The sequence below is a fragment of the Lolium rigidum genome, chromosome 7, assembly GCF_022539505.1.
Source record: "Lolium rigidum isolate FL_2022 chromosome 7, APGP_CSIRO_Lrig_0.1, whole genome shotgun sequence".
Lineage (NCBI taxonomy): Eukaryota > Viridiplantae > Streptophyta > Magnoliopsida > Poales > Poaceae > Lolium > Lolium rigidum.
This window is the reverse complement of record NC_061514.1, coordinates 204,911,615-204,938,890: the sequence shown is the minus strand read 5'-3', so window position 1 is coordinate 204,938,890 and position 27,276 is coordinate 204,911,615. Positions and strand designations below refer to the sequence as shown.

The 27,276-nt window shown below is 46.5% G+C and overlaps 2 protein-coding genes across 3 annotated transcripts; one reads left to right on the top strand and one right to left on the bottom strand.

Moving 5' to 3' along the window:
• The first annotated feature begins 17,893 nt into the window (after positions 1–17,893).
• On the top strand, positions 17,894–20,748 carry LOC124677577 (mitochondrial import inner membrane translocase subunit TIM14-3-like). The gene is made up of 3 exons (XM_047213557.1): positions 17,894–18,003; positions 18,609–18,787; positions 20,368–20,748. Exons 1-3 carry the CDS (start codon positions 18,001–18,003, stop codon positions 20,522–20,524), a joined length of 339 nt encoding a protein of 112 aa, XP_047069513.1. The 5' UTR covers positions 17,894–18,000; the 3' UTR covers positions 20,525–20,748.
• Positions 20,749–21,082: 334 nt separating this feature from the next.
• LOC124677576 (AAA-ATPase At3g28580-like) lies at positions 21,083–22,893 on the bottom strand. 2 transcript variants are annotated; one of them, XM_047213554.1, is made up of 2 exons: positions 22,233–22,893; positions 21,083–22,120 (listed from the first exon to the last, which is right to left on the bottom strand). In XM_047213554.1, exons 1-2 carry the CDS (start codon positions 22,850–22,852, stop codon positions 21,223–21,225), a joined length of 1,518 nt encoding a protein of 505 aa, XP_047069510.1. In that variant the 5' UTR covers positions 22,853–22,893; the 3' UTR covers positions 21,083–21,222. The 2 variants fall into 2 exon arrangements, with proteins under 2 accessions (XP_047069510.1, XP_047069511.1); XM_047213555.1 differs by having other exon boundaries at positions 21,083–22,105.
• Positions 22,894–27,276: the final 4,383 nt, after the last annotated feature.

Below are 27,276 nucleotides of genomic sequence, written 5' to 3'. Positions count from 1 at the left end.
TCTTCACTAATAGGTGCAAGGCATATGATGCAAGAGCTTAAACATGAACACAACAATTGCCAAGTATCACATTACCCAAGACATTATAGCAATTACTACATGTATCATTTTCCAATTCCAACCATATAACAATTTAACGAAGGAGAAACTTCGCCATGAATACTATGAGTAGAAACCAAGGACATATTTGTCCATATGCTACAGCGGAGTGTGTATCTCTCCCATAAAGTGAATGCTAGGATCCATTTTATTCAAACAAAACAAAAACAAAAACAAACCGACGCTCCAAGAAAAAGCACATAAGATGTGGCCGAATAAAAATGTAGTTTCGGGGGAGGAACCCGATAATTTGTTGATGAAGAAGGGGATGCCTTGGGCATCCCCAAGCTTAGACGCTTGAGTCTTCTTGATATATGCAGGGGTGAACCACCGGGTGCATCCCCAAGCTTAGAGCTTTCACTCTCCTTGATCATGTTGCATCATACTCCTCTCTTGATCCTTGAAAACTTCCTCCACACCAAACTCGAAACAACTCATTAGAGGGTTAGTGCACAATATAAATTGACATATTCAGAGGTGACACACTCATTCTTAACACTTCTGGACATTGCATAATGCTACTGGACATTAGTGGATCAAAGAAATTCATCCAACATAGCGAAAGAGGCAATGCGAAATAAAAGGCAGAATCTGTCAAAACAGAACAGTTCGTATTGACGAATTTTAAAATGGCACCAGACTTGCTCAAATGAAAATGCTCAAATTGAATGAAAGTTGCGTACATATCTGAGGATCATGCACGTAAATTGGCATAATTTTCTGAGCTTCCTGCAGGGCAGTGGGCTCAGATTCGTGACAGCAAAGAAATCTGGAACTGCGCAGTAATCCAAATCTAGTACTTACTTTTCTATCAACGGCTTAACTTGGCACAACAAAACTCAAAACTAAGATAAGGAGAGGTTGCTACAGTAGTAAACAACTTCCAAGACACAAAATAAAAACAAAGTACTGTAGGTAAAAACATGGGTTGTCTCCCATAAGCGCTTTTCTTTAACGCCTTTCAGCCTAGGCGCAGAAAGTGTGTATCAAGTAACATCGAGAGATGAAGCATCAACATCATTACCAGCGGTGTTGGGAGTTTTATCAATTTTAGGCCTATAGTAATTCTTTGGTTTAGGCACCTTAGAGACATACATGAATTTTTGCTCCTTACCCACATAAGCTTTCTCATTAAATTTAAGAGAAGAAAAAGTTGAACCCAATTTTCTCATAGCTTCTTCAAGTTTACCAATTCTATGGGTTTGATTATCATGGATAGCACAAGTTTCTAGAGTAGCAATTCTTTCATTAATTCCTCCTAGGATTTTATCAAGTTTATCAGTATTATCCAGTAATATTTCCAATTTAGTTTCAACGCTACAATTTTTCTCTATGGTTTCCAATTTTTTCATAACATCCTCAAAGGAGGTTTCACTTTTAGTTTCATTAACAGGTGGTGTTCCAAATAAACTCTCAATAATGCAACTAGCTTCTAAAGCGGGAGCACCTAGGAAGTTACCTCCCGCGAGACAATCAAGGACATATCTATTCCAACTAGAGATACCAACATAAAAATTCCTGAGTAGGATAGTGGTGGAGTGTTTCTTAGTGCACCTATTATGGGCATCACTAATTCTATACCAAGCATCTTTTAAACATTCTCCCCCTTGTTGCTTAAATGAACGAACTTCAACTTCAGGATTACTCATTTTAGCGATAGTAAATAAAGCAAACTAGATAAAGTAAATGTAAGTAAACTAATTTTTTTGTGTTTTTGATATAGCAAACAAGATAGCAAATAAAGTAAAACTAGCAACTAATTTTTTTTGTGTTTTGATTTAGTGCAGCAAACAAAGTAGTAAATAAAATAAAGCAAGACAAAAACAAAGTAAAGAGATTGAGAAGTGGAGACTCCCTTGCAGCGTGTCTTGATCTCCCCGGCAACGGCGCCAGTAAAATATGCTTGATGGCGTGTATTTCACACGTTCGTTGGGCAACCCCAAGAGGAAGGTATGATGAGCACAAGCAGCAAGTTTTCCCTCGGAAAGAAACCAAGGTTTATCGAACCAGGAGGAGCCAAGAAGCACGTTGAAGGTTGATGGCGGCGGGATGTAGTGCGGCGCAACACCGGAGATTCCGGCGCCAACGTGGAACCCGCACAACACAACCAAGCTACTTTGCCCCAACGAAACAGATGAGGTTGTCAATCTCACCGGCTTGCTGTAACAAAGGATTAACCGTATTGTGTGGAAGATGATTGTTTGCAGAGAAAACAAGTAGAAACAAGTATTGCGAGTAGATTGTATTTCAAGTAAAGAGAATTGGACCGGGGTCCACAGCTCACTAGAGGTGTCTCTCCCATAAGACGAACAAGCATGTTGGGTGAACAAATTACGGTTGGGCAATTGACAAATAAAGAGAGCATGACCATGCACATACATATCATGATGAGTATAGTGAGATTTAATTGGGCATTACGACAAAGTACATAGACCGCCATCCAACCGCATCTATGCCTAAAAAGTCCACCTTCAGAGTTATCATCCGAACCCCTCCAAGTATTAAGTTGCAAGCAACAGACAATTGCATTAAGTATGGTGCGTAATGTAATCAACAACTACATCCTTAGACATAGCATCAATGTTTTATCCCTAGTGGCAACAAGCACAACACAACCTTAGAACTTTCTGTCACCGTCCCGGTGTCAATGCGGCATGAACCCACTATCGAGCATAAGTACTCCCTCTTGGAGTTAAAAGCATCTACTTGGCCGGAGCATCTACTAATAACGGAGAGCATGCAAGATCATAAACAACACATAAGCATAACTTTGATAATCAACATAACAAGTATTCTCTATTCATCGGATCCCAACAAACGCAACATATAGAATTACATATAGATGATCTTGATCATGATAGGCAGCTCACAAGATCCGACAATGATAGCACAATGGGGAGAAGACAACCATCTAGCTACCGCTATGGACCCATAGTCCAGGGGTAGACTACTCACTCATCACTCCGGAGGCGACCATGGCGGTGTAGAGTCCTCCGGGAGATGATTCCCCTCTCCGGCAGGGTGCCGGAGGCGATCTCCGGGATCCCCCGAGATGGGATCGGCGGCGACGGCGTCTCGGTAATGTTTTCCGTATCGTGGCTCTCGGCATCGGGGGTTTCGTCACGGAGGCTATTTGTAGGCGGAAGGGCAAGTCAAGAGGCGGCACGGGGGCCCACACCACAGGGCCGCGCGGCCAGGGGGGCCGCGCCGCCCTAGGGTTTGGCTCCCCCGTGGCCCCTCTTCGTCTCTCCTTCGGACTTCCGGAAGCTTCGTGAGAAAATAGGCCTCTCGGGCTTTTATTTCGTCCAATTCCGAGAATATTTCTTTACTAGGATTTCTGAAACCAAAAACAGCAGTAAAACAAAGAATCGGCACTTCGGCATCTTGTTAATAGGTTAGTTCCAGAAAATGCACGAATATGATATAAAGTGTGCATAAAACATGTAGATAACATCAATAATGTGGCATGGAACACAAGAAATTATCGATACGTTGGAGACGTATCAATAGCTATCATTATTATTCTCATCACCATAATCATCAAATATAGGAGGCATATTGTAATCATAATTAATTTTCTCCTCAATAGTAGGTGGACTGAAAATAACATAATCATCATATATCGGAGGCATAGTATCATCATAGCAAATTTCCTCCTCTAAAGCTGGGGAACTAAAAAGATAATTTTCATAAAAACTAGCTTTTCCAAGCTTAGACTTTTCCATAGCATTAGCAATAATGGTGTTCAAAGAATTCATACTAATAACATTGCTACCAGCATGCAAGTAAAGTTCCATAGTTTTTTTTAATTTTCTCTTCAAATACCTCATGTCCTAACTCAAGATAAATACTATAAAGCTCTCTAATTTTTGTTTGTTGTTTTCCATTAAGACGAACTAGTGAAAATAAAAATAAGAAACAAAAAGATGTAATTGCAGAATCTAAAGGAAATAACTTTGAGCACTCACTAGCAACTAGAAAACTTAGTAGCCAGAGGATGTGAGTACCTTTTACCTTACCTCCCCGGTAACGGCGCCAGAAAAGAGTTTGATGTCTACGCACGCTTCTATTCTTGTAGACAGTGTTGGGCCTCCAAGTGCAGAGTTAGTGGAACAGTAGCAAGTTTCCCTTAAGTGGATCACCCAAGGTTTATCGAACTCAGGGAGGTAGAGGTCAAAGATATCTCTCTCAAGCAACCCTACAATTACGATACAAGAAGTATCTTGTGTCCCCAACACACCCAATACACTTGTCAGATGTATAGGTGCACTAGTTCGGCGAAGAGATAGTAAAATGCAAGTGATATGGATGAATATGAGTGGTAATAACAATCTGAAATAAATATGGAAGCAAGTAAACATGCAGTAAAACAGTAAATAAACGGTGATTTGATGTTCGGAAACAAGGCCTAGGGATCATACTTTCATTAGTGATCACTCTGAACAATGAAATCATAAATGAATATAAATATAAACACTTCACTATGCTACTCTGAACTACTCTCCGGTTGGATAACGAACACCAATTCACCGCGTAGGGCTGCAAAAGCAAACCTTAAAGATGTATTTCCAAGTACTAATGAACACCCCAAGTTGTCACTTTGAGCATTCATAGGAGGTACTAACACACCATAATTTCATAGAGACATCCAACTCAAATCATAATTCAGTGAACAAGTATTATGTGAAATATAGCCTAAGAAACCCACACGGTGCACACACTGTCACCTTTACACACGTGGGACAAGGAGTCTCCGGAGATCACATAAGTAAAATCCACTTGAATAGCATAACGACATCTAGATTACAAAGCTCATGATCACATAATGATCACACCATGGGAGAGAGAGAGAGATAAACCACATACTACCGGTAGAGCCCTCAGCCCCGGGGGATAACTACTCCCTCCTCATCATGAGAGTCAGCAACGGCAATGGAGATGGTGGTGAAGTCGATGGAGATGGCTCCGTGGGAAATTCCCTGTCCCGGCAGGGTGCCGGAACAAAGACTTCTGTCCCCCGGATCTTGTCTGCGATGGTGGCGGAGCTACGGAACTTTTCGTGGATGGAGGCTGATTGATTTAGGGTTTTTGCGTCGAATGGAATTTATAGGCGGAAGGGCAAGCTCGGCGGCCGCCTGGGTGGCCCACACCATGCCTAGGCGCGGGCCAGGGCCAGGCCGCGCCTAGGGTAGGTGTGGCCGCCTTGCGCCTCCTCTTTGTCTTCCCTCTGGGCTCTGTCTTCGTTACAGTAAAATATTGACTTCAATTTGGTTTTTGTTTCGTCCAATTCCGAGAATATTTCCTGTACAATTTTTCTGAAATACAAAACAACAGAAAACTGGAAACTGGCACTCTGGCATCTTGTTAATACGTAGTGCCGAAAATCATATAAAAGTGCATCGAAGTGTAAGCAAAACATATATGAATTGATGTAAAACAAAGCATGAAGCATCAAAAATTATAGATACGTTTGAGACGTATCTTACACCGAGGATAGAAAAAACAAGTTAGCTTCTTCGGAATTTGATGGCTATGATTTGCGTTGGTGGGATAACATTATGCGTACTAGGCACGAAGACAAACCCGCCAAATGTTACATGGAGAACTATGAAGGAAGTGATGCGGGAAAACTTTATTCCGCAAAATTATATCCATTCACTCTATGATAAATTGCAGCACTTGAAGTAAAACTCCAAATCCATGGATGATTATTTTCACGAGATGGAGGAGATGATGCAACGCGCACGGGTGCGTGAATAGCCCGAGGAAGCTTTGTAGCAATTTTCATCTGGTTTAACATTTAAGATCAAGAATATTGTTCGTCATTAGCAATATCATGACATGAATGATTTGTTGCATTATCCACGGGAAACTCAAGCCCAATTGGCTGAAGAATCCCAATATAGTGCTTGTACTACCGAAGCGCACGGTCGTTTTACACCACGTTCAGCTGGTAGTGCGCCTCCACAAAGTACATCTTCTAGTTTTTGTGGTTCTTCATGAAGCAAACCAGAATCTATTGTTTCTAATGGAAATAAAATGATGCAACCTGCTGATAGTGCCACTGGTTCCTTTATGTGTACAACAAGAAACCGTTATATGGTTTGTCACACATGTGGGGGTAAGAGCCACTTCAAGAAGGATTGTCAGAACATAAAGGTAATGTTAATTAATGAGGATAACGAATATGAAATCGGTGATGATGCTGATCATGATTTTGAACATTTGCATGATGAAGATTATTCTAGTGATGGTGCTCTTGATGGTTATGTGACTCATTATCCTACAATTGTTTGCTCGCAAAAAGTGTTGAATGTTACGCCAAATTCTAAAATTCGGGTCTGCAATCAGTGTCAATCAAATGTTGTTAGCATGCAAGGTCATCATTGATAGTGGTAGCTGTCGCAATTTGGCTATTGAAGAGGTATGTGCAAACCTGAAGCTGAAATATTTCCTGCATCCCAATGTATATTATATATAATGAGTGAAAATGGCTAGATGAAAGCCAATTACACAGACTGGACCATACAAGATACCATTGAATTTGATGGGGTTCCTATGACTGTGTGTCATTTATTGTTGGGCCAGCCATGGCAATATGGTAGGAATGTTAAGTAGAATGGGAGATCGAACACATGTTATAATTTTCATGACAAGCTTAATAATATTATTTTTATGCCTATGACACCGTAGCATATTGTAAATAAATATCGTAAAAAACTGAAGTAAATCTTGAGAAGTAGACTGGGAGACTAGATTGACAAGATACTACACCTTCGGTTAGGGAGTACCACAAGCCAAACCTAAGCGGTAAAAAGAAAAGTGAGGGAGTGAATTCCTTAGTAATTTTAACCACCAAATCTTGAGTTTCGTGAGGATACCACTGCTGTTCCTCTTGTGCTTATGTGCAAGGGCGAAATTATGGTTTCAAATGCCACGATCCCTCTCTCCATTTGTGTTTCTAATGTATTGCAGGAATCTAGTGATGTGCTTCCGGACAAGGTACCGTTGGTTTGCCACCATTCCATGGTATAAACCATCAAATTTATTTGATACTAGGAGCGTTGCTACCCAATAGAGATCCCTACCGCACCAACCCCAAGGAAGCAAAGGGAATTCAGAAACTTGTACAAGATCTTCTTGATAAATTATATTCGCTTGAGCTTAAGTCCTTGTGTTGTTCATATAATTTTAGTTCCTAAGAAAGATAATACATGGCGCATGCATGTGCGTAGATTGTACAACTATAAATAACATAACTAATTGATATCGTCATCTCATTCCACATTTGTAATTGAGTTGAGTAGTGCTATTGTGTTCTATAAAAGATTTCCGTAGTGGTTATTACCATAATAGAATGAAAGAAGGGATGAGTGGAAAATATCCTTTAAAACAAAGTTTGGTTTGTATGAGTAGTTAGTTATGCCTTCTGGTGGTTAACTAATGTACCTAATACTTTCATGAGATTAATGAACCATGTGATGAGGACATCCCTACCACACTACTACCTCCGTCATTGCAAGATGAAGATGTAGCTGCTGTGAAGCTCAAGTCCAATGAAATTCGGATTGGACCTATTACGAGGGCTCGTGCGAAGCTACTTAAACAACATGTGAACTTGTTCCTAAACGATACTTTGATTGATGAGAACTTTATACTGCCTAAGTCATGTTACTTATGTATGATCAGGTATGAGGAGGGAGCAAGCATCACACGAGGAGGAGAGGAGCAGCTGGACGTGAAGATGGACGTGAAGCTGGACATGGAGCTGGACATGAAGATATTACATGGACGCGCGAGGGAGGAGTGGAAGGCATGCGCGAGAGGAGACGTCACAGTCCAGGCCGGCCCAGCACCCGGTCAGACCGGCCGACGCGCCCGGTCCCTAGCCCGGTCCAACCGGGCGGCACGCCGGATCCAACCCGGCGCCAACCGGGCGCTACGCTGATGCCAACCGGGAGGGGTACTGCAGAGCACTTCCGCCACCCGGTCAGCACCCGGCGCCAGGTCCGGTTTGAACCGGACCGGCCGGTCCCAGGCCCGGTCGACCGGCCCCCAGACCGGCCGAGTCCGAGTCTGTCTTGACAAAATCTATTCTAGGTCGGTTATTTTCGTACTTTTTCGACCTGAGGTCGTCCTGAACCCCTATATAAGTGCCCAGGACGCCCCCAAAGTTGCTTTGGACCACGTTTAAGATAAACACTAGTTCTTAGTTGTTTGCTATGCAAAACTATTGAATCCCAACTCTCCAATTCGTTGCGATCTGGAGTTTTATGCTACTAAAAGTTTGTGTGATCTGCTTCCATTGGGGATTAGAAGATTGCAATCTACCGCTTCGTGGTCGGCGGCTACGTGCGCAAGTGTGTGGAGTTGCGAATATCTTGAGGGTTGAGAGCTGTTGCATTGGCGACAGCAATCAATCGAGAGACTTCGTCGGCGTCATACAAGTTATCTACCTCATATCATTGATTCCATCCGCTGCTACCATCGTGTGTTCATCAACACCCGTCGCTTACTGAGAAGATCGGGCAATCCCTTATCATCTTGGTATCAGATTTCAGTGTTTCCTCGGTAGGCCATCCACAATCCACCCCATAGTTGAGTTGTGAGTGTTTCCTATCCAGAAAAAGCCATAAAAAGTTAGGGTTAGGGTTTGCCATAGCCTTAGATTCACTAATTTCGAGTTTTAGTTGCTTTTCGTAGTTGTTTTTGCGTATATTTTTCTTCCATCTAGTATTGTTAGGGTTTGAGTCTCCACTATCATCTATTTTCAGTTTTTGTTACTCCGAGTCCACATAGCGTACAGTGTGCTTGTTCCCAACCATAGACATAGCCTTTCGATATAAGTGACTAGGAACTTCCCCAGAAGAGACTAGTTTTACCGCTCAACAGGCTGCTTATTAGGTTTTTGGTGCTTTGCAATTTCTGTTGGCCGTGTTATCAAGGAGTTGTGTCATAAAATCAAAAAAAAAGAGTGCAAAGAGAAAAGAAGCAAAAAGAGCTACATAGCTGCATGATATACAAAAAGAAAATCCAAAAAGAAAAGTGAAGTGCTAGTAGAATCAAGTGAAGGCCTAAAGTTTTCTTTAACTGCACCTATAGTTGAGCAATCTTGTGCCTGTCTCATTGAGCTTTGATAGCGTCTCTCTAGTGCATGGCAACCTTTCCTACATATAGTTGCATTGCCACAATTATCGCCTTGTGTGAGTATCATTGGTTGTCTACGGTCAGCGCTAGAGCTTGTTATTGGTGCAAATAGGTAGCCCACCTACATCCCCACATATATCCTGCTTTGTCGTGTGATTGTTCTTATACCCTTGATATTCGCTTCGCTACATCCGTGCACTAGTCCGTCAATCCAAGTTGGTAAGTAATACTAATTCACTTTGGAGCGGTAAGATTTACCTTTCTTATCAGTTTTGAGTGAGTTGTGAGAGTACCACCAAAGATTTTTGTTTAGTGCACTAACCTACTAATCATATGGTTAGTCCACTATAAAATATATCAAGTAAATCATGCTTTTCCAAATCATGTTCAGGCCGAGCTCTAATAAGAGAGCAAAATCTAGCCCAAGCCTCAGGCAATTTCTCTCCATCTTCCTGATCAAAGTTATAAATTTTCTGCAAAGCAATATGTTGAGCACTAGCAGGAAAGTATTTCCGGAAGAAAACATCAAGCAATTTTTTTGGACTATTAATAGAATCAGGTGGCAAACTATTATACCAAGTTTTAGCATCATCCTTTAATGAAAAAGGGAAAATTTTAGCAACGAAATAAGTACGCTTCTTAACATCATTAGAAAACAAGCTACTAAGAGTAGATAGCTCAATCATGTGTTCTACAGCACTTTCTTTTTTAGTACCACAAAAAGGTGTTTTCTCAACAATAGATATATGAGACAAATCAAGAGAAAAATCATAATCCTTATCCTTAATGTTTATAGGAGATGTGGCAAATTTAGGATCAGGAGACAGCTTTATATCTAACAGTATGTTGTGCAAGCAACTTTTTAATTTTTCTTGCATCGGTAGTAGCATTGCATTTATCAATAAAATCATCATCAAGTTCTACATAATCTTCATCAAGATCATCACTAGAGTATTCAACGGACTCGGAGTGAATTAACAGTGTAGCAAGCATTTTCATTAGGAGTTTCAAGTACTTTCAATTTGTCTAGACCTAGCAATCGTAGCATCTAGAAAAGATCCTAACGAACCACTATCATCAAGCACAATGAAGCATCATCAAAATTATGAGAATTTTCAGATCTAGCGTAAGTACCAGCATGTGAAGCATGTGGTGGTGAAACAAGTTTATCTATCACAGATGGTGAATCAAGAGCAGCAGAGGTACTCATAGTTGTACCTTTTCTTGTAGTGGATGGTAATATGGCGACTTTAGGATCGCGAGGTTTACCCATGATGGAGAATTTGCAGCGAACAATATCAATCCAAGTGAACTTCCAAATAAAGCTATGCTCCCCGGCAACGGCGCTAGAAAATAGTCTTGATGACCCACAAGTATAGGGGATCGCAACAGTCTTCGTGGGAAGTAAAACCCAATTTATTGATTCGACACAAGGGGAGACAAAGAATACTTGAAAGCCTTAACAGTGGAGTTGTCAATTCAGCTGCACTGGAAACAGACTTGCTAGCAAGAGTTTATCAAGTAGTAACAGCTTTATAGCAGTAGCAGTAGTGAAATAACAACAACAGAGTAACAAAGACAGCAGTAGTGATTATAGTAAACAGCAGGATTAAAATACTGTAGGCACAGGGATGGATGACGGGCGTTGCATGGATGAGAGAAACTCATGTAACAATCAAGGCAGGGAATTTGCAGATAATAATAAAACGATATCCAAGTACTAATCAATCAATAGGCATGTGTTCCATATTTAGTCGCACGTGCTCGCAGTGAGAAACTTGCACAACATCTTTTTTCCTACCAGCCGGTGGCAGCCGGGCCTCTAGGGAATCTACTGGAAATTAAGGTACTCCTTTTAATAGAGCACCGGAGCAAAGCATTAACACTCCGTGAACACATGTGATCCTCATATCACCGCCTTCCCCTTCGATTGTCCCAATTTCCGTCACTTTGGGGCCTCGGGTTCCGGACAACAATACGTGTATACAACTTGCGGTGTAAGATCATAAAGCAATGAATATCATCATGAATCGATAACATGTTCAGATCTGAGATCATGGCACTCGGGCCCTAGTGACAAGCATTAAGCATAACAAGTTGCAACAATATCATAAAAGTACCAATTACGGACACTAGGCACTATGCCCTAACAATCTTATGCTATTACATGACCAATCTCATCCAATCCCTACCATCCCCTTCAGCCTACAGCGGGGGAATTACTCTGTTGCGGTCAGAAACCCACCGGCGGGCAGCGACTGGCAACACAGTAGAGCCGGGAACAACTAGGGCTGCGGCTGGCCCCAGTCCCTCAGAGCGACGGCCCGCAAAGCCTCCTGGTCACACGTCCGATGCTATCGCAAGGGCGTGCCACCCGACCTATACCCGGTCGTGAAGGTGTTGGATGATGCCTCGCTTAGTTTCCTCGCATGGCATACACGTAAACATTAAATACGAGCCTCGATCGGCTCTCGAGTTATCCCGTGAATCGGCTCAAAGAGCCGATCCACCCATGATTCGTACAAGGTGTCCGAATATATGGTGGTCCTGCTTGATCAAGATAAAGCTAATGCGATCTACGACGATTTAGGGTTTTCACCGCATAATCGGATCATCCTACTCACGATTGGGCCTCGCGCTCGCGTACGGTGTCCGTAAGCCGATCCTAGACAGGGCCTAAAAACCAACACGAGGTTGATCCCCGAACATCCTGTCTAGGGCTAGCAAACTACACCCTACACGCCGCTGGATCCTCCAACCCTTTGTAGGGCCTAACTATTGCAGATATTAAACTAATCCTTGCGAACAAGGAGCAACCGTAACGGATCGGATCTACTAAACTATGATCAAGCGGGGTGCCGCCCTACACCTAAGATAGGTGTAAGGGCGGCTAGATGTATAAGGGTTGCACTACGACAAGCATATGATACGAAGAACAATGCTAACCCTAACACATCTAAGATAACTACGTTGCTCGCCATCAAAAAGGCTTCAGAGACGAGCAACGCATGAACAACGAGATAGCCTTGTGCTGCCTAGATCGCAAGATGCGATCTAGGCAGCATGGTGCTTACCGGAGAAACCCTCGAGACGAAGGAGTTGGCGATGCGCCGAGATTTGTTTGTGTTGAACGTTGGTTGTTGTTTATTCCATAAACCCTAGATACATATTTATAGTCCAAGGGACTTTCTAATTCAGGCGTGCACCTAACCGTGCACGGGTAAAACTCTAATTCCTAACCGACACGTATCCTACTATGTTACAGATACAAGGGCAAACTAGCCCGAACTTTGTATACAAGGCCGATTCACGTATTTCTTCTATATATATTCTTCAAGCCCATCTTGATCACGGCCCACCTCTGACTCGGTCAAATTCTGGTGATAACATACTCACACATGGATGGCGGAAACATGGCTGGTCGATGGAGAGGCGTCGGTGGTGATGATGGCGATGATCTCCTCCAATTCCCCGTCCCGGCGGAGTGCCAGAACGGAGTTTCTGGTCCCGAGACGGAGTTTCTCGACGGTGGCGGCGTACTGGATGGTTTTTGGCGATTTCTTCTAACCCCCCGTGCATTTTTTGGCGATTCCTCCTGGGCCGCGCCGGCCTAGTGTGTGGGGCCCTCGGGCCCCCACCTGGCTTGCCCTTCTGGCTCCGTCAATCTTCTGGTAAAATAGGACCTTTGGCATAAATTCCGAGGATTTTCCTGAAAGTTGGATTTCTGCACAAAAAGAGACACCAGAGCAATTCTGCTGAAAACAACGTTAGTCCGTGTTAGTTGCATCCAAAATACACAAATTAGAGGCAAAACAATAGCAAAAGTGTTCGGGAAAGTAGATACGTTTTGGACGTATCAAGCGCAGCCCAAGATCATGCTTTTGATGAACTAAAGAGATTGTTAACTCTCCGCACCGTTGCTTGCACTTCCTGATTTCAATAAACAATTTGAGATTGAATGTGATGCTAGTGGTATTGGAATTGGTGGTGTGTTGATGCAAGAGGGTCGCCCAATGGCATATTTTTCTGAGAAACTGTCTAGTGCTAAGTTAAACTATCCTATATATGATAAAAATTGTATGCTTTAATTAGAGTTCTTGAGGTTTGGCAACATTAATTGTGGCCAAAAGAATTTATCATACATTCTGATCATGAAGTTTTAAAATATCTGAAAGCTCAGTCTACTTTGCATAAGCGTTTTGCTAAGTGGGTTGAGTTCATTGAGTCTTTTCCTTACATTATTAAGCATAAGAAGGGAAAAGATAATATTGTTGCTGATGCTCTATCTAGGAAGAATATGCTATTAACTCAACTTGATATTAAAATTCCTGGATTAGAAGTACTATGTGATTTGTATGCCACTGATCATGGATTTTGCTGAACCATATCGCTTGTGTGCTATTGGTAAAGCATGGGAAAAATATCACATACATGATGGGTTTTTGTTTAGAGCTAACAAACTATGTGTTCCAGAATCGTCTATGTGTTTGCTCTTATTGCAGGAATCTCATGTTGGAGGTTTGATGGGTCACTTTGGGCGTGAGAAGACGCTACTCATGCTCGCTGAGCATTATTATTGGCCAAAGATGAGGTGGGATGTGGACAGGTATGTGAAGAGGTGCATTACTTGCAACAAGTCCAAGTCCAAGTTGAAGCCTCACGGTTTGTATACTCCTTTACCGGCACCTACTACACCATGGGAAGACATTAGTATGGATTTTGTGTTGGGTTTTCCGCGTACTAAAAGAGGCCATGATTCTATATTTGTGGTAGTGGATAGATTTTCCAAGATGTCACATTTTATTGCCTGCCACAAGAGCGACGATGCGTCGCATATTGCTAACCTGTTTTTCAGGGAGATTGTACGACTACATGGAGTCCCGAAGACTATTGTTTCTGATCGTGATGTGAAGTTCATGAGCTACTTCCGGAAGACACTTTGGGGAAAGTCTGGGGACAAAGCTACTTTTCAAGTACTACTTGTCATCCCCAAACTGATGGTCAAACTGAGGTGGTGAATCGAACCTTGTCATAACTGTTGAGATCCATGATCAAGAAGAACCTGAAGGAGTGGGAAGAGTGTTTGCCGCATGTGGAGTTTGCTTACAACAGGGCGTACATTCTACCACGGAGTTGTGTCCCTTTGAGGTGGTGTATGGTTTCAAACCCATTACTCCACTTGACTTGTTGCCTTTGCCCATACATGAGAGAGTTAATATGGAGGCATCCAAGAGGGTAGATTTTGTACGGAAGATACATGTGAAGACTAAAGAGTTGATAGAAAAGAAAGGCAAGAAAAATGCTGCAAGAATGAATAAGAAGCACAAGGAGATATTGTTCAAGCCTGGTGATATGGTCTGGGTACATTTTCGCAAGGATAGGTTCCCGAAGCTGCGGAAGTCCAAGTTGCTTCCTCGTGGTGCTGGTCCTTACAAAGTGCTTGCCAAGATCAACGATAATGCATACTCAATATATCTTCCACTTGATGAGTTTGGTGTCAGTAATTCTTTCAATGTTGCTACTTTGACACCATATGACGGAGAAGACCTTGGAGCGTCGAGGTCGACGCCTTTTGAAGGGGGGGGGGGGGCGGGAGATGATGAGGACATCCCTACCACACTACTACCTCCGTCATTGCAAGATGAAGATCTAGCTGCTGTGAAGCTCAAGTCCAATGAAGTTCGGATTGGACCTATTACAAGGGCTCGTGCGAAGCTACTTAAACAACAGGTGAACTTGTTCCTAAACGATACTTTGATTGATGAGAACTTTATACTGCCTAAGTCATGTTACTTATGTATGATCAGGTATGAGGAGGGAGCAAGCATCGCACGAGGAGGAGAGGAGCAGCTGGACGTGAAGATGGACGTGAAGCTGGACATGGTGCTGGACATGAAGATATTCCATGGACGCGCGAGGGAGGAGAGGGAGGCATGCGCGAGAGGAGACGTCACAGTCCAGGCCGGCCCAGCAACCGGTCAGACCGGCCGCAACACCGACGCGCCCGGTCCCTAGCCCGGTACAACCGGGTGGCACGCCGGATCCAACCCGGCGCCAACCGGGCGCTACGCTGATGCCAACCGGGAGGGGTACTGCAGAGCACTTTCGCCACCCGGTCAGCACCCGGCGCCAGGTCCGGTTTGAACCGGACCGGCCGGTCCCAGGCCCGGTCGACCGGACCCCAGACCGGCCGAGTCCGAGTCTGTCTCGACCAGATCTATTCTGGGTTGGTTATTTTCGTACTTTTTTGACCTCAGGTCGTCCTGAACCCCTATATAAGTGCCTAGGACGCCCCCAAAGTTGCTTTAGACCACATTTAAGATAAACCCTAGTTCTTAGTTATTTGCTATGCAAAACTATTGAATCCCAACTCTCCAATTCGCTGCGATCTGGAGTTTTATGCTACTGAAAGTTTGTGTGATCTGCTGTTCCATTGGGGATTAGAAGATTGCAATCTACCGCTTCGTGGTCGGCGGCTACGTGCGCAACTGTGTGGAGTTGCGAATATCTTGCAGGGTTGAGAGCTGTTGCATTGGCGACAGGAATCAATCGAGAGACTTCGTCGGCGTCATACAAGTTATCTACCTCATATCATTGATTCCATCCGCTGCTACCATCGCATGTTGATCACTACCCGTCGCTTACTGAGAAGATCGGGCAATCCCTTATCACCATGTCTTAAGGCAATTCATTGGTAAAATTTGTGGTTGTTTATTTTGATGATATACTTATTTACAACCGCAATAAATCTGAACATAGTGATCATATTCGACAAGTTTTGCAAGTGTTGAGTGAGGCTAAACTTAATCTAGATAAGTGCACATTTTTCAAAGATAAAATTATATTTCCAGGATATGTTGTTTCTAAGCATGGAGTTGAGGTAGACAAGTCAAAAATTGCAGCTACTAATATTGGCCTACTCATATGAATGTTAGTCAAGTACGAAGCTTTCATGGCCTTGCTGGTTTTCATAAACATTTTCTGAAAGATTTCATTACCATTGCTACACCTTTGAATGAACTTACTAAAATAGGTGTTGAATTTGCTTGGGGCCCAACACAAGATCATACTTTTGATGAACTGAAACATTTGTAAACTACTTCAACAATACTTGCACTTAGTTACTTTAGTTACTTTATGAGAAATATGGATTGAATGTGATTCTAGTGGAATAACCATGACCACCAGATAGCACTTCAGCGACAACCCCAGCCTCGGCGCCGCGACTTCCATCACCGGGGATGTCGCCCTGCCGCCTTGACATCCAGCTTCCACACACAACCTAACCAATCGAGAGGAAACAAAGGCTGCAGCAACCAGAGACAAACCTCGACTACCATGACTACGAGAGAGGCTACATCGAATTGTCCCGAGAGAAGCATCAACCACTAGACCCCGCCCAAATCCAACGGAAATCACCTCCGAAGGAGCAGAACCAGATCTAGAAGGATCATCTGCGACCGCGACCATGGTCCCTGAGAAGCCACATTGCTCTACCCTGGCCCCAAGCATGGAGGGTGAATGCACGACCGCAGCCGAGATGGAAACCAGTAGTGCATGGCGATCTCCAACTCAAAAAGCCATGCACGAGGGGAAGCCCCACTGCTGACGTGGCCATACCTTATTGGGTATCCATTGTTACCATACTGGGTGCGGTCCAACTGGTAGCCCTTGTAAGGACTACGAAGCTCAAGAAGCACTAGCGGTTACTAAGGAGGCAAAGCCTAGGAACCTAGCGTTCGAGGCAACATCAAGCCCAAGATAGGAAATTTTAACTTGTAACCGACCCAGACACGATACCTAGGACCTAGCCTCCAATATAAAAGGCTGGAAGGAGCCGCCGGGGAGGACAACTTAATCTAAAACCCTAGCTACGCTACACCACGAACTGATATACATCGCCATAGCCATGGAGGCACCCATGTAACTCATCTATCTATCAACAACGGACAAGCAACACATAGGGTTTTCCCTCCGGGTGTCTGAAGTTGGGTAAATCGTGTCCCTTGTGCTGTTTGTATGCTGACAAAACCACCAACTCGCTCTTTCCTCAAAACCCAAATCCATCATCTATGGGCATTGTCGTGGTACCCCCACATCAGCTGCCGCCTCTGTGGTGCGGGATTTTCCCGACAACTGTTACCAACATCGACGAGGAAAGGGGTCAAGGAGGAGGGGATTGGTGGTGGTGCCTAGGGATTTGCCTCCCGTTTCGCCCGAGGTAGACGATGTGGGGGCCTCGTGAAACGTCTTGATGCGATCGTGGTTACTTACTCAGATCCGTCTCATAACAGAAATTCTTTCCAGTACCCATTTACTAACACTTGTGCCATATTTTACCCTTTTTAACATTTGAGAACCTTCGGCCAAAATCGGAGGTGTATTTTGTCCTTCCATATCTTCCTCCATTCGCATTTTTTTTAGACAATCCGTCATTCGCACACAAAAAATCTTTGTAAAAAAGGTATCTTGTTCACCAGTCTGGCCTGGCCCGTTCGGCCTAGCCCACTAGTCTGAAGAGGGCCTAGACCCTAAGCCTCGCAACGCCAAGCCTCACTTTGACGGCCGGATCGTCAGCTCGAGCGCCGCCGCCTCCCGGACGGGCGCGCTTCCTTTTGCAACCGCGACCTCACCACGCCGCCGTCGACCTCCTCCCAGGTCTCGCCTGGATCCTCCTTGGCATCGAAAGCACCTGTCCTCTACTCGCTTGGCCCTCTCTCCGTGGCACCAGGGCCGAATTGACTGGTGGCGCAGATGGTGAGGTCTTCTCCTTTTCAGAGGCGCTCATGGTCGTATATGTGATGTTTGGATCAAATCATGCTAGAAACGAACTATAATTTTTTCCAATATTTTATAGCTTCATGTACGAATTTGCTCATCCAACTTAGCGTAAAACAAGGGGGCATAGATTTATGCGTAGTCACTCTTGGTGCCGCAAGTATTCAGATAACCCTCTGTTCCATAGTTGTGCTACACTTTCTGCTTTAGTAGCTCTGTAGGCCGTTCCTCGTGGAAATGGACTCGAAAAATTTCTATTCTCTACATTTTGTAATGGCTAAACTTCTTGCCCTGCTTATCATGCAGTTTAGGATAAAATAAGGTTAGACTACTCTCATGTATTGAAGGGTGTCAGATTGTGGCCAAATAGATAACAGTACAAGCCACGAATTAAGGATGCAGCAGTAATTATTCTGATTACAGTTATGTACTCTTTTGCTTCATCAAGATGGTTTTAGGATCTGAGGTTCAGTTTTACTTTCATGCATGAATATAGAGATGGCAGAAAAACCTCAAGATCTATAGCAGCACGATTAAGTTAGTGTTATTACTATTTAAAACTTCTATATATTTTATGTCTGCAGGCTACACCACTGATAGCAGGACTTGCAGTTGCAGGAGCTGCTCTTGCCGGTCGGTATAGCATCCAAGCTTGGCAGGCATTTAAAGCAAGGCCTATAGTGCCTAGGATGCGCAAATTCTATGAGGGTGGCTTTCAACCTTCGATGAATCGAAAGGAAGCTGGTTTAATCCTGGGTGTCAGGTGCATATCATATAACAGCATAATTTATCATTGTTTATGTTTTTCTTGCCATGCGGCTACTCATGTGTCTAGCACCATCCAATGCGTTGAAACTATGTTGAAAATTATGCACACACACGCTCAGGGAATGAATGTCCTGATCCTTACCATATCTAACTTGTTGGAGATTTCACCCATACCCCAATTGTTGGCCAGAAACCCATAAACAAAGTTAGCGAATAGCTCAATCATCGATGGGATCAGGGATAGTATAAACCACAATACAATCTGCGAAAACATCTATTTTGGGAGGCATATATCGCAGAATATCATGTACTGTTTATAGTTGATATACACACTACACATGTTACAAAAGGGAAACATACACAGGATTGGTAAGAGCAATTTTACATAATGAACATTGCATACATCTGTTTAGGTTGCTTTATTAAATTGGAGATGAACAGTTGCAAATAAGCAAGATCTGTCCTTTTCAAGCATAAAATTATTTTTATAGGAAAACCTCTATAGGGGAATACAACAGCGGCATTGGGCAGCTCTAAATTGAGATCTAAAATTTGACAATTTAGGATTGCAGATGGATTGATGGGATAGAGGGATTAGTCAGCCTTGGTTAACCTCTAGTTGCACTTCAGTTGTTCAAAGTGACCAATTAGGACTGAGATACTGGCCTGCTCACTGTGTCAAATCTTTAACCGTGTTATGGACCTTGACCCAAAAGACACAAACTCTATCTCTACCTTCCTAACTAAATTTATGTTGCCTATGGTAACCCTTTTCCCAAATAACGTATCTCTGTCTCTTAACCTAGTTGCTCATTGCGTACAAGTACCTATGTTATGCATGGGATGGCGTACCCTCTTTACCTTCTACAGGTTAGTGTGAGGAAGGTGGTGGTTGTGGTTTATTGTGAGGTATGGAACAGAGTAGAGGTCTGAGTAATCGGAGTGTACCAGATATAAGAGTGAGATGCATAACAAAAAAATATTAAACTGTTGATTTCACAAGAACCTGTAACCCCACTAGTTCTCATTTGAGGGGATGGTGATGGTCGGATTTCTTGCTGTTGTTACACCTGGATTGGATCTTGCCCATCCTGAATTCAACCAGATAAGGCTTTGTCGGTAATTGTCTGCATCTAGAAAGTTTTAAATCGCCATTGATGGCTACATAGTTCAAAGCAAGTGTTTTATCTCTATTATGTTCCATCCACAGCTCAATTATGTAGCAGCCAGTTATAACTTTTCCTGGCAAATTAGGTCTTTCTTTGCAGTGTTTTTTCTCTGTTTCCCACTTGACCCAAAGAAAAATCTTGCCCCATCGATAAACAAAACGTACTGTTTGAGGCAGAATTGTTGATTCTTGAGCTATAGTAATTTATCATTTTCCTGCAGGTTTCGATCTTAGTACCAACTACCAACATAGCCTTGACTTGTCTATCCAAATTTGAACATAAATAATGTACTTGCACATGTCAGATCACCATTGTTGCATTCGGAGATCTGCGGTTAATTTATCATTCGAAACTTATGTTCTCGAGTTTATTGAGTGTCCCTCTGGTTTTGTTTTGATTCCTTCAGGGAAAGTGCCAATGCAGAGAAGGTAAAAGAAGCACACAAGAAGGTCATGGTTGCGAATCATCCAGATGCTGGCGGGAGCCATTACCTTGCTTCGAAGATCAATGAGGCCAAAGATATTCTGCTAGGGAAGAGTAAAGGAGGTGGATCTGCATTTTGATTATGGACTATTTCTCATGAAAGAAACATGAATTTATCATCTCTAGTCTCAGCACTTCAGAAGGTAGACTAAGATCTTGATCTATGCTGAAATTCATGGACAAAGAATGTAAGACCTTTATAGGGCAGGTCTGTTGACATGAAGATGGAATTAGTAGAGTTACTAAAATTTTGAATTATCTGTTTATAAGTTTTTACAGTCACATTTCCAATCTTCTAGATCAACATTCAACCACTATCATCTTCACCTCACTCCAGTTGTAGCAATGTTTTGTTAAAACTGCACATTTGTGACGGGAGAAGAGAAAACTCCTTCCCCTTTTAATAAGTTAGGAGTTTTTGGTTGTGCTGGTTAGCATGACAATAATGATGCAATCTTGGGCTAGCTAAGCGATAAACAATGTGAAATGTCTCAAATTCACAAAAAATCTGGGCAACCGTAAATTATCAAAATGTAGTTGTATTTTTTGTAAGTTTGTTCCAATGTGATATCTGCTTGTACCATTATCAGAGTCAGCTTTTGCTTCATTCAAGTCAATCAAAGTGGCGTCGAGTATTCTTGGGAAAATCAACACAAGGCAATGAATGAGACGACGTTATGAGAAAGTGAGTACAAAAATCTAATGATGCAGCCTAAAGCTAGAGAGCAAGGCAAGAACTGTAAGCAAGAGACCAGTCAATTCAACACTGGCGGGCGTACTACTCGTCGTCGTCGTCGTCTGCCCCGTCCGCTGCATCCTTCCCCTTTCCTTCCTTCTTTGCAAGCACCTTCTTCTTGGCCTTCTCTAGCTCCTTCACCAGCCCGGCGAGGCACGAGTCCGCGTCGTCGTCGACGCTCTTTGGCGTCAGGTTCTCGGCCACGTCCGCCGGCGTCATGTTTGCTTCCTGCAGCAGCAATTCCACGGCGTCGAAGAGGTTGTGGGACTCGACGTCGAGGTAGACCTTGGCGAGGAGCTTGAACGCCTCGAAGCAGCAGTAGGACATCTCAATGTGCTTGTCCATGCGGCCGCGCCGGATCAGCGCCGGGTCCAGCTTCTCGACGTGGTTGGTGGTGAAGACAATGATGCGCTCGCCGCCGCACGCCGACCAGAGCCCGTCGATGAAGTTGAGCACCCCAGAGAGGGTCACCTTGCTACCGCCCGCGTCCTTCTCCTCGTCCGGCGGCTCGGCGCCGTCCTTCTTGTCCCCGTCGTTTTTCTGACCGTCGTCATTGGCCTTCTTCTTCTTGCGTGCGCGGGTGAGGTCGAGCGAGCAGTCGATGTCCTCGATGACGATGATGGACTTGCTGGTTGTCTCGATGAAGAGCTTGCGGAGGTCGGTGTTGGTGCGCACGGAGGTGAGCTCGATGTCGTAGACGTCGTAGTCGAGGTGGTTGGCCATGGCGGCGATCATGGTGGACTTGCCGGTGCCAGGCGGGCCGTAGAGGAGGTACCCTCGCTTCCATGCCTTGCCGACGCGCGCGTAGTAGTCCTTGCCTTTCCGGAACGCGTCGAGGTCATCGATGACCTCCTTCTTCTTGGCCGGGTCCATGGCGAGCGTGGCGAACGTCTTGGGGTGCTCGAACACAACATGGCTCCACACACTTTCCGACCACATCCTAGCACAACAGCATCAGCAGCAATCTTTTTCGAAATCGATCGGCTAATTAAGCAAAAAAAAAAAAAAATGCGACGATTGATGGCGATGGACTAGTCACTGGCTAGGCTTACCCGTCGGCATCATAGCCATCGCCGGAGAGGTTGGTGAAGAGCTTGCGCTGGCGGTTCTTGACCATGACGGCGCGGCCCTCTCGGCGGACGTGCGGGAGGTACTCCCCGAGGACGAGATCCCGGTGGCGCTCGAGGAAGAAGAGCCGGTAGAAGCGCCGGTCGGCGCGCGCGGCGCGTCCGCCGCCCCAGTAGGAGGGCGCGTTGTCCTCCCGTGGCGGGGTGGAGTAGGCGAGCCACCACACGGTGGCGCCCCGGAACGCGTCGGCGACCTCCTCGTTGTCCCCCATGCTGAGCACGAGCGCGTCGACGTCCTTGGCGGTCTCGGCCTTGAGGTGGCGCACGCCGCCGCCGGTCGCGCAGGTGGCGCGCTGCAGGTAGGCCTGGACCTCCTTGTAGGCGTCGCTGCGCTTCATGCGGCCCCCGTCGTACTCGGCGATGGTGACGGTGAGGTAAGGGTCGACGATGGCGGCGAGACGGCGGGCGTGGCGGCTGAGGTGGCGGCTGACGAACTGCTGCAGCTGCAGGCCCTGGAGGTTGTTCCAAAGCATGGTCCATACCACGGCGACCAGGCTCAGAACGATGCCCGAGCTCAGGCTGGTGCTCCATCCAGACGCCTCCATCCCCTTCTTCCTCCCTTGTGAACCTAGTCAAACACTCGTGGCCTTGCACATGGTGAAGAGTGAGGACGCACCATGCTTATATAGACAAGCAATAAATGAGTGCAGTAGCATATCATATCTGTCTACATTTATACGCGAGTATAGACGTATATATAATTAAGATAGATCTAGCTAGATATATCTACATCTAGATAAAATCGAAGCACTTGTTTTGGCACGGAGGAAATAATGAAAGAGGGACTTTTCTTGCCTATGTATCAAAATATGCACCTGGTTCACTATTAGGATATGACAGAGATATGAGACTCTGCCTGTTTCATTCAATTTAAATTGAACACGGATTTCTAAGACTTAATGAACCATGATACACGTAGTAAAATTTGACAGCATGAATCATGAAGCAGGGAACAAACAACAAATCTAGCATGCACGCTAGAAGGAAATTTGCGCACATGTTTGATTGCTTTCCACACTTTTGTGTCACAAGTTTTTGTGACGGATTCTGAAGCTGCTCATGAGGCCGGAGTTCCAAAAGCCGTATTTGGAATTTGTGCTCGGTGGCTTGCCAACGGCCATAAAGGGAACGGCAAAGTTTTGCGGACAAAGCACGTCCGTCCAACAAATACTACGGAGTACATGGCACACCTGACGTGAATCCTGCCTCGCCTTCTCGCGGAAGCCAAATGGTAGGTGGCAAATGGGCGGTCGGTCGATCGGTACGTGAGAATAGATCCACCAGGTGCAGATGTACGCGGCGTCCATCCACGTTGTTGAGGCATGTGGGCCACGTAGGTACGGCATCGGCCGAGACTTGGACCTTTAGGGCATCTCCAACGGGGCGACCCATCCCGCGCCCGCGCGTCTGGATGGGTCGAGTCGGACAAAAATGCGGCCCAACGCGGGGACGCACGCAAAAGCGGATGGCCGCGGCGTCCGGAACGACGCAAATCCGGCTCAAATCTGGGCCGGGTTTGCGTGGCCGCGGATGCCACGCGCCGTCCTCGCGTGTCTGCCTGATCCGCGTGGCTGGCCCACATGTCGGTGCCCCGGCCCTATTAAATGTGGATCGGGAGTGGGACCGTCCCTATCCGGCCCCCACTATCCACTCCGGCCGCACGCGTGAGCTCGAAGCTTCCACGCCGCCATGGCCCCGGGCGTGAGTTCGCGCCGTCCGCCAACGACCACGAGGCCGGCAGCAGCCGGCCGGGCCGCACCGCCGGCGTTCGCCATGGGCCGCCGGCGACGCCCGTACGCGACCGGGATCTACGTCACCGTAGCGGTGGCGCGGATGTTCTAGGACGCCGGCGTCCCAATGCCGTGGGGGACGTGCACCTCCCCCACGGCCGGCACTCGAGCCCGGATCGGGTTCCGGTGCCGGCCATCCCGGCGTCCGGCCGCGCCCGCGTCGCGGAGATCCGCAGGCGCCGCGCGCAGCCGCCGGCGGACCTCCGAGAGGACCCCGCGTACGGCGACGCAAGTCCCAACCGGGACTTGTGGTTCGAGGTGGAGCACGATGCGCGCCGGCACACGTGGTTCACGTCGGCGACGGCGCGGCCTCGCGCGCGGCCCGCGCACACCCGCAAGGCGGGCAGGCCGCCGCCCGGCGGCCTCGTACATCGACGAGCCCCGGCCCCGGCCCCAGCAGCAGCCCCTCGCCGCAGGCCCGGCCAGCGAGGAGGACGAAGACGACCCGGAGCCGCAGGGCGGCGCTCGCGGCGTCCCGCGAGCAGATGCGACCTCGACGAGCCGGCCAAATGGCCGCACCTCGCCGAGACGCCGCGCGCCTCCGCCCTAGCGGAGAAGGCCGGAAGGCCCGTGGAGAACGCCCGAGCGGAGGCGTGGGCCTTCCTCGAGATGGCGCGCCGGCAGGAGGAGGACACGCGCCAGGCGGCGCTCCGGGAGGAGGAGGAGCGATGTGCCGCGCTCCTGGCAGAGGAGGAGGAGCAGCTCCGCAAGGAGTCCGCGCGGAGGGCGCGACTGCGCAGGCCGGCGAGCCCGCCGAACCCGCACTCCGCCTGGGAAAGGGCGCAGTGGTCGCCCTGGCCGGAGTCCCCGCCGCCCTCCGGCATTTCTAGCCAGAACAGCGCTTTGCCGCCGGGGGGCGTCGTTGTCATCGACGCCGCCGACGACGAGTACTACTGGGGGTAGTACTGCCGGCGGCCACCGCGTGCTCGCAAACCCTGACTAGGGTTTGCTTTTTTTTATACTTTAAAGCCCATATAGGGCTTTCTTTTGTGTAAAAATTGCCCAAAATAGGGCTAAGTTTAATTACCAACTAGTTTAAATTTATGTTTTGTTGTTTTCCTTTTTCATTTTCATTTTTATTTTATTTATTTCATATGGGCTGCGTCCGCGCGTTGGGCGCAGCGCGCGACCCAAACGGACACGCGGACGCGGGACGCTGTCCGCGTGTCCGCTCGGCCACCCAAAACGGCCCAAAACGGACGGCCCAGCGCGTCCGTTTGGGTCGCGCGGTTGGAGATGCCCTTAGGTCATCTAAAACGCGGTGACCTAAACGGACGCGCTTCCGTTTTTGGCCGTTTGGATGGTCGCGCTGACATCCGGACAGCGGCGCGTTCACGTATCCGTTTGCGTCGCACGCTGCGTTCAACACGCGGACCCAGAAAATCGAAAAGAAAATAAAAAATGTAAATTTAAACGGAATTTCATTAAGCATATGCCCTATTTTGGGCAAATTTGTACATAATTGTTGGGGGGATGACCCCCGGTATGCCAAAGGCATGCCAAACCGGATGGTTTGAGCCATCAAGATACCGGTTTAAAGGTTATTCCGGAATGAGAAACTAGGCTTTTGGCTAAGTAAATCTATACCGGTATCCCAGGAGGGGTATACCGGAATAAGCTAAGAAGGTACCGGACTACCGGTACAGGCGACATTGTACCACGTCGGCAAGACTGGTAAAAGATTCTCTAAGGAGCTAGAGGACAAAGATGAGCGAAGCACTTCAGCTTTAATCGAAACTCTGGAGCTAAACCAGATGATGAAGTAAAAGGCACCGGAGGACGTCAGCCTCCCTGATTAAAGAGATACCGACGTCACCGGAAGCTAAAGAAGCTTTGTAAAGTAGTTTGTCTAGTCAAAGATGCCATTAGGGTTTCCTAGGGTTTCTTCCCCTGTAAGCCACCCTCTCCCCTATATAAGGAGAGGGGGTACGCCCTAACGCGGGCACGATGTGTTAGGTAAGAGCAAAAACCTGTAACCTCTTATGATCAAGAAATAGAGAGATCTGAAGAGGAAAGAGTTCTTGTGTTCTTCTTCTACCTCTGGCCAAGGCCAAGTTCTTAGGAGATCCATCCGGAATCCATCCCAACCTTACCAAAACCCTCACCCGAATCCTCTAGCGCACATTCGGCCCCAACTTAAGCCATCCCATGGGATCTATCTGTTCACCATCGACGACGAGCGTGTCGTCACCGCACTCGTCGAACGCGTCCTCGCCATGGACTTCATCAACGACAACACGGGTTGCTTCGCCAATGGAGGTAAGTTCCCCAAGAACGGCCGCGTCATCGAGTTCGGGAGCTTCCGCGTCTACTACGACACCGTCCCCGAGCGCCAGTGCCTCTCGCCGGTGCTGGTGGCTCCGGACCCGCCAAGGTCTGCGCTTCGCAGTGGCCACGCCGCCGGCAGCGTCGAGGTGCTGGTGGTTGGCGCTGGCGACGCCGGCAAAGGAGTTGCGGCGGAAGGCGCGGGACATACGAAGTCCACGCGCACGGCCAAGCCGCCGACCAAGCACAACCAGGAAGCTGCGGGTGCATCCGCAGCGCCACCGGAGACTCCTCTTCAGGCGGCCATGAACGTGCTGGCGACGCCCCTGGCGTAGAACATCGATCCGGTAGCAGCTCAGGCGGAGCTGGAGGCGCAACAACAGAAGCTGCTCTCCGCGGGCGCGGACATCATCCGGGCGCAGCGCGAGCTGAACCTAACCCTACGTGAGTATAACGCTGCCCATGGCTTTGCTTCTGTTAGCGCTCAGGCTGCCAGGATACCGGAAAACCGGCTTAGTGTTCGCAACCTAGATCATGATCTGCGTAAGGAAGTTCTTGCCGGAAAAAGTACCTCTGTATCTTTGAGCATGGTAGAGAAACCTAAGTACAGTAGCCCGGATAAAACCATAAAAGCTGCTAGGGCTGCAGTAGAGCTGTGTGAATCTCTTACCGGAGATGCTTTAGCAAAACAGCAAGATCGAGTTAGAGAGTTGCTTGATATGATAGAAGCACAAAATGCTGAGCTTGCTAAGGCAAACAAAGCTGCGGTTTCAAAATCTATGCGTTCTACAAAGAATGTCGGAAGCAAGTCCCATGGACAGGCATCGTCCCCCATCCGGACAAGAGAAAAGAAAAAGAAGTAAATGCGCAACAAATGACTGTGTATGATCCGGTACTTGCCGGAAAACAACAAG

Bases quoted from the DNA above. Each gene is read 5' to 3' on its own strand.
- LOC124677577 (XM_047213557.1), top strand. The intron at 18,788-20,367 runs GTGCATATCATA...TGATTCCTTCAG, and splicing joins GGTTTAATCCTGGGTGTCAG to GGAAAGTGCCAATGCAGAGA.
- LOC124677576 (XM_047213554.1), bottom strand. From the start codon at position 22,852: ATGGAGGCGTCTGGATGGAGCACCAGCCTGAGCTCGGGCATCGTTCTG. The intron at 22,121-22,232 runs GTAAGCCTAGCC...CTGTTGTGCTAG, and splicing joins GATGGCTATGATGCCGACGG to GATGTGGTCGGAAAGTGTGT.